Source organism: Musa acuminata, chromosome BXJ1-4 (assembly GCF_036884655.1).
Source record: "Musa acuminata AAA Group cultivar baxijiao chromosome BXJ1-4, Cavendish_Baxijiao_AAA, whole genome shotgun sequence".
Classification (NCBI taxonomy): domain Eukaryota; kingdom Viridiplantae; phylum Streptophyta; class Magnoliopsida; order Zingiberales; family Musaceae; genus Musa; species Musa acuminata.
Window position 1 is genome coordinate 38,995,910 of NC_088330.1, and position 16,701 is coordinate 39,012,610.

General features: G+C 40.4%; 3 protein-coding genes across 3 annotated transcripts; 1 reads left to right on the forward strand and 2 right to left on the reverse strand.

Annotated features, from left to right (window-relative positions):
- Nucleotides 1–488: 488 nt before the first annotated feature.
- LOC135672193 (S-locus-specific glycoprotein S13-like) lies at nt 489–1,703 on the reverse strand. The gene is made up of 2 exons (XM_065180651.1): nt 1,344–1,703; nt 489–713 (listed from the first exon to the last, which is right to left on the reverse strand). Exons 1-2 carry the CDS (start codon nt 1,701–1,703, stop codon nt 489–491), a joined length of 585 nt encoding a protein of 194 aa, XP_065036723.1.
- Nucleotides 1,704–7,947: 6,244 nt separating this feature from the next.
- On the forward strand, nt 7,948–9,407 carry LOC103982864 (uncharacterized). Its single transcript, XM_009399915.3, has 2 exons — nt 7,948–8,249; nt 9,165–9,407. Exons 1-2 carry the CDS (start codon nt 7,978–7,980, stop codon nt 9,223–9,225), a joined length of 333 nt encoding a protein of 110 aa, XP_009398190.2. The 5' UTR covers nt 7,948–7,977; the 3' UTR covers nt 9,226–9,407.
- A 572-nt stretch (nt 9,408–9,979) lies between these two features.
- Nucleotides 9,980–16,516, reverse strand: LOC103982865 (uncharacterized). Its single transcript, XM_009399916.3, has 6 exons — nt 16,307–16,516; nt 15,189–16,170; nt 14,928–15,115; nt 11,777–11,813; nt 11,583–11,647; nt 9,980–10,741 (listed from the first exon to the last, which is right to left on the reverse strand). The coding sequence occupies exons 1-6, from the start codon at nt 16,417–16,419 to the stop codon at nt 10,264–10,266; spliced, it is 1,863 nt and encodes a 620-aa protein (XP_009398191.2). The 5' UTR covers nt 16,420–16,516; the 3' UTR covers nt 9,980–10,263.
- Nucleotides 16,517–16,701: the final 185 nt, after the last annotated feature.

Sequence of the window (16,701 nt, forward strand, 5' to 3'; positions counted from 1 at the left end):
TGCCCAAGGTGCATTAACACCCGCGCAAGCTCAGTTCTACACGCCACACAACGGCTGTGTCAGACGCCACCATTTGCCCCGGCAAGCGGGCACATCAAACCACGGCAAGCTTCCCTATAAATACCCTTGCACTCTCAACGAGCAGGGGGGGACACTTCTTGACTAACAAACTCCCTTCACATCATCTAACTTGATCGTCGGAGGGGTCGGGCCGAGCTTCCGACCCGACCTGCGTGCAGGTACAAGGGCGGGGTTGCATCTTCCCGGCGCTACGGAAAAGCTTCGCTCCCGACGCAACGTCCCGGCCGGACCACCACCCTCAGGCCACCTCAGCTGTCCCGAGGGACGCCGTGCAAGATCCCCGTGCATTCGGACCCGAACCAAGCCGCGTCGGCCCCGAGGCCACGACATAAAGTTATTTACACTAACAGTTATCACGAACAACACGTCGAAAAAGTTGTCGGTCTTATCTCCTGGTTGCCACTGGACTAGCGGCCATTGCATGATCCCCCGCGCCAGTACCGCCAGCTCCCGGACCACAGAAATATCTGCGGAACCCTGTGCACGTCGAAACCAATGTCGTACTCACTCGGCGTCGGATCGTTGACGCTCGTCCATGCCGTGAGGTTGCGGTTCAACCTGCTCGTCAGGTTCCATCCGATCTTCATGCTTGGCAGAAGTGTGTCCGTCAGGAAATCAAAGCTCTTCCAAAGCTGCTCGGATAGTCACAAGACTTCAATATTTTGTTCACACTTTTATACCTTTTCATGTAGAAAAGGGTAGGATATTTATAGGCCCCAATGATTTCAGAATTGGAGCAAAAAAATATCATATCCTCAGATTTCGAGGTACTAACGGTACCACCGTCATTATTGGTCGCTTGTAGATTGACACTGGGTGATACTACCACTCAGTCTGGGCGGTACCACTGCTTGACAGAGCTCAACCGTGCTATGGCGGTGCCATCGTCGATCGTGACTTCAGGTGCTAAATGGGCTATTTCAACCGGTCCAATTCAGCATTGTTAAGGGCCCAGTTGGCCTATAACTGAGTTAATGGGATTACCTTCCAATCATAACTCAACTTAAGGTCTAACTATAATAATTTAAGATATTAACTAAGCAATCTTGGTCCGGTATGTCAATTGTTCTTTCGACGAGCTTCCGGCAATCTTCCGGTGAACTTCCGACGATTTTTCGATAATGTTCCAATGGACTCCCGGCAAGTTCTTGGACTTTACGACGATCTTCTTAGTGAGTTCCGATGAGCTTTTTTGGCAAGCTTCTGGACTTCTCGGTCAATTCCGACAGAACTTCCGACGAATATACAGACTTGCGACAAACCCTCAAATTCCCAACGAAATCTCGATTTTGACTCCTGCTGTTGGTGATCACAAGTGCTCCGTCCGTGTACAACTTTCCAGAACGGCCGGTGCCGGTGACCAGCCGCTGGCCGTTGGCAACCCAGACCACGGTCTGGACCGGGATGCGGTGGTACCATATGCCGATGTAGCTGTTGGTAGAACCGACGGGGCTAAAGAAGCCCAATTCGAAGCTGCCACCAGCGGAAATTAAGCTGGTTCCTCCGTCGTCGACGAGAGGTCGGTTGGGTGTGACAGTGTCGCCTCCAATGGCGGGGGAACAGAGGATGGAAGCAGTGAGAAGGTAGAGAAGCACCGAGGCCTTCGTCATCCTCCTGGCCATCGCCAATCACTAGTGCTAAGTTTCAGACACATTCGAAGGCCCCCCTATTTGTCGGACATTATTGTTTATTTACGACTTTGACTTTTCACTCTTGGAGTCTCACTCGGTCAATTCAAACGTTTGACTTTAACCGAGAGGTCGACTTCAAATGAATTAAAAATTTTAAATCAACCTCGTGTCCAATAGAAAGAGTCTCGAACGTTTTGGTACATGAAATATGAGTGATGATCACGTTGACATGTTAACTGTGGAATTACGTCGACAAAGTCGTCGAAGCAGATGCATGATTTGCTACGGCATTATTTTATGTTCTTGTGTAGTCAATATATATATTTTTTTATACAAGAAAAACAAATTTATATGGTTACTGTGAAGGTCACTCATTATATAAGATATTTCAAAATTGAGAGGGGGATTAGTTCTTGGACGTAAGTTTGCTGAAGTCGAAGAACTTGTAAATTTTGAAAACAAAATCAGATAAGAATTGATTAAGAGAGACCAAAGATGAAGAATTTATATTTTTTGAAATAATATATTAATAGATCCGATAAACACTCAAGCAATAGATTGAAAATTTTCTAACAAGCCTATAGTATTGATCTATCAGGCTACAAATATTTTTACGTCATTGGAGAATTTTTTATTTTGAAACGACAAACTTATAATTAGATATATTAGCATTGTGTGAGAGTCTTTAAGATATAAGTCTTATTGATTTAGGAGATGCTTAAATAAGAATTTAATTGATTTAAGATATGTATTTTAGATAAGATTGTAATGAGTCCATAAGAGGGGTTGTGATCTCTTCTTATAGACCACCAAGTCAAATTAAGAGACTGTAATAAGATTTTCTTAATAAATTTTTTTATACTTTAAATTATGCTATTTTTTTTCTCTCCACTCCTTTTTCAATCTTGCTTCCCAACACTCTTGCCATAGCAAAAGTTGGTTGTCTTAGTTACGGCAAGAGAGCACTGTCATCGCCTACTATCACCACCACCACCGATGACAATGTTGGTCCGTCTTCTTGTCGCTCTTGAATGCACGAAGGCCCCACCTTTGTGCATCTCATGACTTTGGCCACACAAAGTGACGACTGCTTCATTGACCCATCCACTAACCTTCTTTCCATCGACTCCATATCTAAATAAATATTATAATTATAGTCAAAACTATGAAATAATGGATATACAATGTAAAAGATAAAAGTTTTTTTTTATAAGATTAATTAAAATTAAATAAAAAAAAAAATTAGATTAAAATAAATAGATGAGGATAAAAAGATTTATTGAGATATAATAGATTTTTTATTATTTAAAAAACTTATATTTTATTTTTAGCTAATATAAATATATATTCTTCTATCAATCCAAAGCACTACAGATTGAAAGTACTTAGATTTTTTTTTACTATTTTCTTTCCCTTCTATCTAAAGTTCTATAAAAAAAAGAAATTCAATAAGTGTGGTTTCCGAGCTTGGTTCGAAAAAGACTAATAGGAGTATGTTGATTAAAATAAAAGTATATTTAAGAAAAAAAGAAAAATGGTAAGTATTGGAGTAAGTATCCATGATCAGTTTTTTTTTTCAATCATTAATGGTGAAAATGATCAGTTTTGGATTATTAAAATAAAAACTCTATTTATTTCATAATGATTATAAAATTTGATAAAAAAAATTATTGAGTATGATCTAGAAGACTGAAGATTAAAAAGATCAAATGAATACAAATATATAAAAAGATACAAGAGTCCTTATTTTCTTCAATCTTGATGGCATCAACATTGATAGAAGGTTGAAAAATATTAAAAAGTGTGCTTAGATGCACAAACAAAGTAAAAGATGCAAAACTTTAAATTTTGATTTTGAATCTATTTTTTCTCAAAAGTCTCTTGTAAACAAAATAAAATCTTATGGTAAATATATAAAAGGTTAAATTATAGTAGAAAAACTTTTACCAAGTTTATATCTAAAATTTGATATGATTTATACTGCTGTATAAGAAGCTAAGTATACACATATATTGTCTATTGATAAATTAATGCACTCGCTTTTATTTTATAAATAAAAAAATAAATAGATATTCAGATGAAACTTTAGAATATGTTCTTCAAATAAAAATAGATCAAAGAAAACAAAAGAAAATTTTAAAAATCAAATCTTAAGAGAGAGATCAAAATGGTACATGCGCGAATGATTTTATGCTCAAGACTAGAGACGAGATTGACCAAATGAGGATCAAAGAAACTCTAATAAGTTGTTCGTTAACTCTTATTCATACATCTATACAAAAAAACTAAGTTCTTTGTCATGTGATCAATTATGAGACCATCGAATTCTTTCCACTTAGGCACAAATTCTATAAATCCTGAAGTAATGATACATTTTTCTCTCACATAAACATAAAAATAAAATATATAAAATATTTATAAAAGAATCAAACATAATTATTAGAATTTTTTTTATTTTATGAAACTCTTTCGTGTATTGAGATTTAGTTTCCTCCTAAAACATTTGCTCTAGGAAAATGAGCAACAACGTGGAACATAAGATTATATCGAGCATCTAATAAAACCACTATCAAAACCTTTTCCTTTCATTGGGAAGATTGATCCAAAGGGAAGGGATGAGGAGGATTAAAGTCAACACGCTACGTAGATTGATCCAAGTGCGTGACACGTCATTTATCGGATGAGTATTATGTTTGCCTTGTGGGCACAAAACCCGGTCATACAGGATCCCATAAGAGAACGCTTTCGCTCTGACGTTAATGTCAATGGAGGCATCGTTGGTGTGTCGGCTGGTGGCTCCTGGACACCGAAAAAGCCAATATCTTTATGTGCACTTCGACACCTTAGATTACAGGAAGCAATCGACCAAATGATACATCAACTCGTTCGAAGTCTTTACCTTCTTTCCACAGACTCCACATCCCAATGCGACCGTCACGTAATAAGAATTGCCAAGCAGAAGGAGAAGAAGCAGCCCTGCTATGGTGTTCATCAGCTTTCAGCTGTTTCTTCCTAGTCCAGATGTGAAGTCATTTGCCAAAGCTGCATCTCTCTCTCTCTCTCTCTCTCTTCAAGAGACACATGCACCACAAAAAGGTGCGAGCAATGGCTACAGCTTGTTCAATATCACATGCAAGGCAAAGGGACGATGGTACAGAAGTTCTCATTTTTTGAGTCGATGTTGAGGAGAACAACACATCAAACAACCTTCGATATGTGCATCCTAATCTTAAGTTATGTGTCCATATTGGAGGTGATGATGCAATAATTCTAACAAATGAGGATTTTCTTATGAGAAATATTTACCTTTAATCAGAATCATAATTTGACGTATGGCTTCCTAGCCAAGCCAAAAATTCTCAGCCGTCATGCCATCCATTAAAATGAAAATATTCTAGAAATATTATTTTTTTATTAAGTGTAATATATATTTTTTATTTGAAAATGGGGACGTATTATAAAAGATAATTCGAGGTTTGACCTTTCTCATCCTAAACATCGTTTAGTTCACATTGATTCTAACTCATGTCGGCCCTCAAATCTGGACTCGGAGAGCACATCAGATGAATGTCCTTGCATAAATCGAGCTGGGATCGAATCTGACCGATTGAGCCTCCCACATCGGCCATCCATCTTTCACGCTGAGCTACCTCCAAACTCAAAAACCCTTGACTTGTATGGGCAAAGTTTCTCATGATTCAAACACTACGCTGCCCGGAAACCATACTAAATAGTTTAGCTGGGTGATTAATCACCATCACAGTAGTTTATGCCAATTGGGAAAGTTCAAATGTTCAGATCTACTCGGGACTAAACCATGTTGATGTTTTGTCTTCTTTTATCCTTTCTTGGTGCAGAATCTATCAAAGGATTCGTCAGCCACAAACAAGAAGCTATAAGCCTTTTATATAGCTGACTGCTGGTCGAGATATTTTAAAGGAAGACGCTAGTGGCCAAATCATATCCCACAAGTCCCCAACGCACAAGAACAAAGGATTAATACAGTCCCTTTGTCCATGACTCCGTGACAAGAGAAGAAAGAGTGCAGTTGTAGCCATGCAGCGACGAACAAGAGTGTGGTGAGTAACCCTAGAGAAGCCCTAGAAGCGAAGAATCTATCTGATGCATCATCCAGTTTGCTCTTCTCGAAACTGGTTCAGACGCTCCACAAATTGCGTTCGCAAAGATCCAGTAAAGGTCCTGTCGGCAGAGTTCCACTGGCACAACTTGTTGCTGCATCTCGTGGTACATCTGGAACAAAAGCAGAAGTCGAGTGGGTGGCAGATCTTTGCCAGTTCATTTCGGAGGAGGGATGATAAGGTTTCACCTACAGCTTTTACTGTCAAATACTTTAAAGCAAGATACGTCCACTAAGTGAATCAAACGTGACAGATTCAGAGCCCCCAATCCCAGGTTTTGTGTGCGTAAAATAGACCTATGAATATGACATACACTCTCGGTGGATTACTCACCCTCCATTTGCATGCATGCATGCATGAACCCAACAAATAATGTGTTCGTGATGTATAGGCATTGAAATCTAAACGTCTTCAATGAGGAGATTTTCGAAGTCGATGAGACAGGTGTTGAAGACGTTAAGAGACACGGCGATTGAAATGAATACTATTGTGAGTGGAATCCCCCATCGCCGACTTGTGCAACATCTTCCGAATGTCTTTCTATACCACATATTTTTCCTTTTGACGTGGTGTATGGACACCGGTGATGTTTAGATCCATTCGATTTAATTCCGACGAAGTCCTTCCGATGCTCAGTTTAATTTCAAGAGAGAAAGGAGGAGGTTTTGGGTAGAAAATTATTTTGTAGTATGAAAATAATATTCCTTCAAAATTTTATATAAAATTGATATGTATGTAATTGAATTATTGATTGGACTCATTTCTGTTGGCTGATTATATCAGACATGACTGGATGAATATTTCCTGTGTCACCTTTTTAATCATGGAGAAGATAGTGGGTACTTTGCCTTCCTTTTCAAACCCAACTTGCATAAGCTTTATGTTGTGTTCGATTGGATATTGGTCACCCTTTCTTGGACTGGTATCTCTCTATCTCTCTCTCCGTGTCTGTGTTTTGGGAAAATAAAACAGCCTTTTCAAGTGGGAAGAATAACATTGTAATGTCAGCCATCTTCTTCTATCTATTCAGTCCTAATGTGCATGTGAAGAAGTCGAGGCTCCCTTTTCGCAATTATAGATAGCAACCAACCAAACCTTAGGTTGATCATTCACTAATGGAGCTACTTTGAAGGCCAATAACTATTCTCGCATGCATTTGGTGTGCTTAAGATGCCAATAACAGGAGAAGATACTTCATTCTTCTAACTCTGAATCCTCTATTGTTTCAGCACTAACTTGAGCATCATAAACCCGTACCAAATCTAGTCATCACTTAGTATCAAGCTCATGACAAACTCGAAGGAGAATATTGGGTCCATGATAGATGTTCGCACACCTGTAATATTGCTAGCAGAAGTAGATCGTATGCTAATCATGTTTGAAGTTCGAACACCTTTAATGAAGAGATAAAAAGTGTCTTCCTCTCAAGACTAATTAATACGAGATGGTCATGCAGTGGAAACATGCTGAGCCCCGTCGACAGCTCGGCCAGGTGACCATGTTGCAGCACCGTGTGGAATCCATTACATTGGTGGCTCATTAGAACTCGTCACATGCATGAACAACAAGAACACATACACTTAGCAGTAGTTGCTGCTGTTTCAGGTTGTATTTTAATTCATTTGCTGGGAGCTAAGGGTGTCATCAGTACATCTCTTCGCTGTAGAGCGTGGAGCATGACCTCCTCCTCCATTGCCCTTTGCCTCTCTCGTGCCACTTTGCTTTTCCTCACAGCCAACGAAGCCCGTCTTCTTGCTTATCCAACCCCAGCCATCGCCGTGACCTTGAAACTGGACCTGCTTTCGTCCATGTGCTCGCGCTGTTGATTTGTGCTGTGGGCGCGTGTGCATGACTCGGGATGGTTCACGGGGTCAAGCGTCTGCTGTGTGTGTCTACAGCTGACGCAATCATCATCTAAGGAGAGCTACCGATGTAGGATCGTGATCGGAGGGTCGGGAACAGAGATTCGGCCAGTACGGTGGATCTCAGCCGCAGATACGGAGAAAAGAGAATCCTACTTAGAAAGGGTCTTTTAGTCATTCCAAGCAATGAGGAGCTGTCCCGTCCATAATATATATAGGGAGAAAGAGTAAACGGTGATGTCTTGATCTGAAAGGGGGTGGGGGATGAGGCTCCTGGAATTCCCCTGCGGCCGGAGAGCCCTGCGGCAGGAGGCGGCGGCGGCGGCGGCGCAGCCGAGGGAAAGGGCGGCCGCGAAGGACTGGGAGGGGAAGCGCCGCAGGAGGGCGTCGCCGTGGCGGCCTTCGCTGGTGGCGATCTCGGAGGACCGGGCTCTCGTGGTGCGAGATGGGGCGGCCGAGGGCCGCGGCGGGCCACGGAAGGCCACAGCCAAATCCCCGAGCAGGGTCATCCCCAGCCCCTTCAAGAACGACTACGGGTACTCTAATCACTCTCTCTCTCTCTCTCTCTCTCTCTCTGAATTGATGGAAGGATGTAGGAAGAAGACATCGTTTCCCATAGTTACACAGAACCCTGTTGCAGTAGTCTCCACCTTCTTCGAAGCCTTGTAGTAGAGATACCTCCTCCTCCTCCTCCTCCTTCCTCTTCCGGTCACAGTGCACACAGATAATACTAAAAATTATAGAAATGGTAATGTAAATGAGATACCTTTTTCTCATTAATGCCCGCAAGTAACCTTCCTTCCACTAAATAAAAGGTTGCCTTTTAGAAAATGTTCATTATTCTTTAATATTCATGTTATAGTAAAGTTGGAACTAACATTTTCACCACTACATATTTAATATAGAATATATATATATATATATATATATTTATATATATCCAAAAGAACTCTTATGACTAACAATAATCAATTTAAATTTAAAAAAAGGGGGTAAATTTTTACCATTAAAAAAGTTAATTAAAGACGAAGGATCGGACAAGAAAAAGTGTGGGGTTATCACCTACAACCTGGTGGAAAGAAAAAGTCGTGAACATGAATGGTGGTTGGGCTGTCCGCTCTTTAATACTACAACCACCTCCACCACCACCACCACCACCACCATCCCTCAATAGCATTCACTAGACACAGCAACAAAACAAATCTTGGTAAAACATTCTATTGCAAGTTAGGTTGGGTCACTATGTTCCCTGCTTTTCCCCCCTTTGGGACTTTTCAACTTCATTGATGGATCACGAGATATGTCCTTTACTTTTTGTATTCATCTGGAATGAGGGTGTAAATGTGCATGTGTTTTGGTTCTTCCATGAATGATCCATGAGAAAAATGTTTGTTGCAATCTTGTTCTCTGAAGAATGTCTCAAGTAAAATCCATGTAATTGATGTGTTCAGGCACTATGGAGTACTTACGACGGCTGTGCCCGCGTTTGCTCCGACTGCCTTCATATTCTGAAAGCTTTGATGGCGAAGAAGAAGAAGATGGAAGATGATGCCGACCGATCGATCGATCCTTTTTCTCCTCACCGTTTTCTCGTTTCCCTTTCTGTGCGTTCCAATTCCCTGCAAAAAGCCACTTTGTATATACATTCCTGGGCTGGTTTTAATCTGCAATCTTTTCCTCTTTAGCAAGCCACATATATGAGGAGTATTGGTTCTCGTATTTAAGGAGAGATCTGCCCAAAAAGAATCGTGCTTGGGTTTAAGTGATGCGATAGAAGGCCATACTGTGGTGATGAGATTTGTCGTCGTGAGTCCACAATGAGATTGCTGACACGAAGACTGAATTGACTCTGACATGGATGTCAACATGAACATCTGCGTCAACGCCACCATCCTGCACTTCAGGTGGAATATCTAGTAACTTAGCAGAGAGTGGCAGTTCTTGACTAAGCATAACTCATACAGGAAAAAAGAGAGAGAAAAAGGAAGCAATCTCCAGTTGACAAATAAGACATGGTAGGAGAATTGAAAACAAAACAATTATGATTTCTCACATCGGGTCGAGAAATGGAAATAAAAAAAGGATATCTCCGAAATCAAAACAAGTTGGAAACAGAACGATTGCTTGATAGACTCAATTGAGTAGCAATCAACACGCAGAGAGCAGGAGGATGATTTTGACAAAAGTTTCAGGTTGCAACAAGCCTTTAGATCATTTCCCATATGTACTGCTTAAGCACCTGAAAATTATGGGGATGAACCTACAGTCAAGTTCCAAGGAATGTGTAAAATTTCTGCATTGGTAGAACTACACTTTCTGCACTTGTCATGCAAGTCTTTAATCCGAAAAAAAAAATCAAAGATTCCAGCAGGATGACTTCTTAAACCATCGCTCACTATCAATCAAGATGGCATGCCATCTAGTTGCCGAGTAAAATGATAGGTGTAACAAAGAGACTGAATAATGTGAGAGCAGAGACCACAGTGGATTAGACTGGAACCATTTCGACGATGATCACTTCTCTTTCAACAGTTCGAGCTAAAGAAGTGATCAATAGCCATTGATCTGCCTTTGGGATGGCCCTGAGTAGACCTCCCTGGTATCCGTCAACCGAGAAAATGGACGCAGAGACTGACCAGAAATGCTCCTCTGGCTTGTAAAGCGATTTTCTGGCCTGGCATCAGATACAGACCTTGAAAATGCTTGTGCAAGCTCCAGTGCAGAGGCTGCCTTCCCAAAGCGAGGTGCCAGGATATCAGGTTTTGGTTGCTCGATAGGTTTGCGCCAGGTGTCAGTATCTGCACGAGGTTGTTCAAGTGGTTTCTCGTTCCCTCGGGTATTCTTCCGGTTATCATTTCTCCATGAAGCCTTCTGCAGATCTACTTTCTCAGTGTCTGGCTGATAGCCTTTTCTCTCGAGATCCTTGCCAGTCCTTTGTTCAACAGGGAGCCTCTCAGCTCTATCTCCAAGCTGGATGGTCGCATTAGGCTCAATCTTTAAATCAGTCCTTGGAAGGTCATTCCTAGCCCTACAGTAGCCAGCAGAAAACAAGATAAATGAACTTGAAAAAGCTACTTAATTTAATAAACCAACATATCATACTTTGTAAATATGAAAGAACACTAATCGAATGTGCAAGAAAATTACACAAGTATAGCGAAACAATCAAAATACCATGAACCATGGTCTAAAACCAAGCATAGACTATTTAGCAAAAACCAACAGAAAAAAATACAAAATAAAGGACAGTAAAACCACTCGACAGAATACTAGAATTAAGATGAAATTAAAAGCTTATATGCAACCACCAGTTGAAGTAACCACGACACAAAACAACAAATTAGATATATTAGATGTAACGGATCTATAGATACTAAATATATGACTTTTTACAGATCCTAAACATATGGTTTTTTATAGATTTCGATGACAGCGAAAGATTCATGTAGCCGAACCCAAATAGTTGAGATTTACGGCTTTATTGTTGTTGTTATGGTATCCATGGAGTTGAAGCACACTGATTTTCCTGCAAGTAGCTAACATAATGAAATTTCTGTGCTACGCCTTAGCAAAACATTCTGAATATTGACAATTTCATGATTTTGCCCAATTCCCAAAATATAAGGAAAGAGATTGGAGCAAATCATTAGAAAACATTACAAAAAAAGTTGAGCATGTCAATCCCCCTCATTCATAAAGATGTATTGTTCCTTGGTTTATAACAGAAGACCCACTCCATGGCGAGACTGAAGCTAAGAGTGGCAAAAAGCCAATGAAAATTTTCTTCATTCTCTAGACAAGCCATTACTTTTTCATTAAATTTGATGAAACAAGCAACTAGATAGAAATTCATCAGAAACAAATGCTACCTGTTGGGTGGTGTGTTCATGTCAACATCATTAGCTGCAACATTGATTCCACGCTCCTTCAAGACCTGTAAAATTTTCAACACCAGCTATGTTTCCAAAAAAGGATCTCAAAGTACTAAAAATGAGGAATCACTTATGCACTGGAGCCAAAAAGAGTGTCACCAAACTGAACAAAGGCCAAGACAGTAACTTACCAATTCTCGTGGTCGAGCTCCGCCAAACACAGTTTGCCTGCAGCAGAAAACAAAATGCAAGACTGCTAATCAGATCACTGCACCGTCCATAGCAGTTAGAAAATTTAAGTTTGTGAAACAAGAGTGACACAAAAGGCATGTACAGATACAGCGATGCTTTGCCTCTGCATCAAGGGGTCTGGATAGATTAAAAAATGCAACAAGAAACAAAAAGGCACGCATTTATGAATCTAAAGTACAACAGAACTTTTCCTTTGCATCTCTGTCTTTTCTTACAGGCAGTACATATATCCCAACAACCTAGAGACCCATGTGCTGCATTGAGCAATTAGATAATATAAAAGAGAAACATTTCTTTTAAACTCAGGCAGTTGTGAGATAAAGATCTATGATATATATTTGTACATATATATACATATGTGTAAGCACAACTTCAAAAGAAAAGAAGACAACAGTTCATTAAGATTTCCTTTTTAACAGTTCCTTAAGATCAAATACTTGAAATGTAGAAGAAATTGATCCTGATACACGGGGCACAGCTGAGTTAGACATGTGTGTGTCTAAGAAATTGGATCAACAAAAATAGCAGAACTTACAGATGCTAGGACCTATTAAGTGCCTGTATATACAGTTAAGTTTTTAAATTAAGCAGTCCAATAAGATTTCTAGTTTAGCAACTAACTCTCCACCAACCTTGTATTGAGGGAAGCCTCGTGCGCTAGGCCACCTTTATTTTAGAGGACGATTATGTAGCTTCTCAAAGCAAATTAGGACAAGAAGAGATACAATTAGATAGCATAGACAAATTCCCCTATGTCTCTCTCACTCATTATATTGCTGTTGGAGTTGGAGAAAAGAAATCCTATTCCATAGTCCTCATGAAATAAGGATTTTAAACATAGGAATCAGTACAGTTAGAAAGAAATAGGAACAATGGATGCACAGGAATAAATAGAGATGAAGCAGTGACATGCACAAATAGTGAAACACAGTCCAGATTTTTCTCTGACATTTCATGAGGTGTAATTTTCTTAGGGCAAAACTCCTACTACAATATTCATAATCCAGAATAGAATAAAAAACATTTAAGACCGCAGAAATGAATAGTTAATAATTTGACAAATGTCAGCATCATGCTTGCTGAATTTTAGGAAAACTAACATAGATAAAAAAATAAACCAACAAAGCAAGCTAATACAACATCGAAGCTCTATGATACTGACAGCTATTACAAACATTTTATAACCAAGCTCATCTTCAGTAAAGATAGATCTTAAGATAATTCACCTGCTTCCAGACTTAGAATTCTCAGTCTTCTAAATTTAGTGGTAAAAACATCTAATAAAAGCTCAAGATTCTAATATGACTAATACTCTAGTTTCTGCATTGCCCCATATTGTGTACCAAAGCCAATTTGTAAATTTTCATAGTTGGAATCGGCTAGTAGCAATAAGATTGACATCAACAAGCTGACATATTTCAAGAATATAACTTAGAATTAAAACAAACAAATAAAGTAGCACATAATTTTAATTTTTCCCATATAATTTACTTTTTACTTTTTTTAATTTTTTATGTTTTTATATGATTATATACAATTATTAAATACAACTTCAATTTAAAAGTTATCTATTATGTTTATCATTACATTCTAAATTATATAATGTATTATATTATGTCAATCATACATAATAAGTCTCTTTGACTCCATCAATAGGTTATGCACAAGGATCTTTGCTCCATAGACCAGCTATGGGCAATAGTGAGCGGTGGAGATGGTGGAAATGATAGCAAACAACAATGACATCAGCTAATGGAGGTGACAACAGAGAATAGAAGTGCAGCTTATCTCTTCCACTTACTACTCCTCAGTACCTCCTACCACCCATCCCATCCGATGTCCTCCACTCTCTCTTTCTCTTCTCTTTTTTACCTTTTCGACCTTTTATTCTTTTATTCTTCTTTCATTCTTTCAAATGAAATACATGTCAAATTGGTCAAATTGATAAATAGGGACACAATTTAGAAAATATAGGAGCACCTGAGGTTCACTTTGTATATAAGAAGAAAAATAAAAGAGTGAGATAGAAACTGCAACTGGTAAATATTAAGAGAATTCGAATAGAGGTTAAATTAACCAACAAAATTAACAATATAAAAATTGTTTCAAGGAAAAATGTGTCTGGTACTGTGTGCCTACACTCAAGCCAATGAGAATAGCTTCTAAGATCGAACAAAAACTTTGAAGACCTTAAACAAAGTAATTCAAGAATCAACATCAAAGTAAAATAATTTAGAGGTGACAAGTGATCACAAAGGTAAAAGAGAAGAACAAAAGGACATATAGGGATTACAGAAACATGAAAGATAAAAAGGAGACATTATTCAACATTTTCCCATATCCTCTTGAACCATAAACATTTTCACATATTTTTTAAAGATGAATATATAATTAATTATAAGAGTGATCAAAAGTGTAATCAACATAAAAAACTCTTTTCTTCCTTGGAAGTTAGATGACTTTCATGGGAACTGTCTAGAGAAACTTGACTTCATAATACATTAATGGGATTGTAGATAAAGAAAATGAAAAATAAAAGGAACACGAAACAACAACAATAAAATGGTAAATATAAAGAAACAAAAAGATTTTTAAGTTGAAATTGACAATAGATGATTATGAAACCAGCATGAAGAATACACAAAGACCATCAAATAATCTACTTAACACAAATGCATGAGCGAAAAATGACATGAATAACATCATCTCCAAGTTACAAGATTAACATGTCGATACCTGGTCTCTCAAATATATAAAAATAATAATAAGGTTATGACATTCAGATTATGGAATACAGCTGCACAAAACAGCTTTTGTCATATTCTTTTAAGCTTTCCCAGTTCCTTGGCTAAATATCTTTATAAACTAATCATTCATATAAAAAGTGCATAAAGCTAACCAAGGAAAGACATCCATGAATAAAGTATCTAATGATGGCAAAGTAAGTCAATCAGCTGCTTACAGGACAACACAAACCAAATATAAAGCAAATGTTGGCTTCTCAAACAGATTAGTCGCCATTAGTAAGTCATCCTGGTAGATAACGTAAAGAATGAAATCAGAAGATTGACAAAAAATGAGATTTTTGACCTCTCCTTATCAGCATTTCCATCTGACAGCTCGATAGGCTGGGTACGAGGCTTTAATATCAATTTCGGACGCTCAATTACTCGACTCCCCTCGTCTGCTCCAACTGATCCTTGTGTTGGCAGATTCATACTCACATGAGTTTCATGTATATTCTGCACTTGCACTAAGCTCACAGGAGCCTGATATACCTATAAGAATGTTCAAATAGTAACCACATGGATGATACTTGCTAAGCTCAAAAAGCACAAGATCAAAGTGTACCTGCTTGTCATCAAAATCCCTAGCCTGAATGTCTGGAGATTCCTGTGGTTTTCTCCTCGGAAGAAGGTTCAACTTAGGACGCTCCGAAACCTCCACACCACCTTGCTGATATAACTTTGATCCACCAAATCTCCCATCACTGGATGCTGGCCGTGTCCCTTCATAAGAGAAACCTGCCACATTCCTCTCCTTCATCTCAGGATGTATTGGAGATCTTACTCTCTCCTGATCCCAAGCCCTATCCGTATAAGATCCTTGTATAATCCTCTCCTTGACGTCCGCATAGGCCACCACAGAGGAGACTGATCTCGGCCTCTCCGTCTCACGATCCGGATCGATACCAACCACAATTCGAGCCGTCTCTTCAAATCTCCTATCCAAATTTTCAGTTTCCTGGGATCTGATAATCTCCACCTCGGGGGTCCTCAACTGCCACCTGCCTGATGACACCTTCTCAACCGCGCTGGCTTGTGCTAGCTTTGAAGCAGACCACATCGGGGCGGTGGGTTGGGCCGGCAACGGAGGCAGCGGCTCACTTCCTACCTCCTTCCTCATACCCCAAGCAGTTGAGCCAATGTTGCCGGACGGAGAAGGAAGCGAGGAGACAGGGGCGAAGGCGGAGGCGGAGGAGGGGGCGGGGGCGGGGGCCGGAAGGGTGGACACCGGGCTCGAGATGGGGCGTTTAGGGTCAGATCTGGAGGGCGGTGGGGAGCGAAGGGTGTTGTCAGGTGAGACGGGGGTGCGGCGCGGGGCGGAGGAGGCATCGAAGGGCTTTCGCTCGTCCTCGTCGAAGTGACGGCCGATGTGGGGTGGATGGGGCAGGAGTGCCGAAGGCCGCTCGTCAAGGCCGCGGGCGGAGGCGGAGGCGGCGCCCGCAGATCCGGGACGGGGGCGGAGGAGGTGATGGTGGTGGTCAGACCTGCCAGAGGCTGCAGCTGCCGTGGTGCCCCATGCAGCAGGCCGATCGAGCGGCCTTGCGGAGCTGCAGAGGGAAAAGGAACAAGGAAGACAACAGAAGAAAATGATTAGGGTTCAGATTCATAGGATCAGAAAAGAAAAGAGTAGTGTCAGTGCTAAATAGAGGCGAAAGAGAAGAGAGGTGATCGAAGAAACAGTACGCGCTACTGCCGGGGGCGGAGGGGAGGGGGAGCTGGGACGGGATGGAGCCGCCATGAAAGTCCTTGAGCGTCATCGTCGTCGATCCGCTGAAAGAAGACTTCTTCTTCGACATCTTGTTCTGCTTCTCTCCTCCCCCTTCCTCCGACCCTCCTCTCTGCTTCTTCTTCCTCTTTCTTCCCGATTGGGTCCTCTCCGATACAAATTGGAGGCGAGAGAGAAGAGAGGGATTCTTTATTCTGCGGATGATGACGACGGACGATGCATGATCGGGTGACGCAGGTAGGTGTACGGTGGATGATGGGGAGAAGGACCATTGGATGGTGGGAAGATGCTTTTCCATTTAAATGGGCCTCAGATGGGCCGAGTTCGGATGCTGATGAAGCACGGGTTCGAG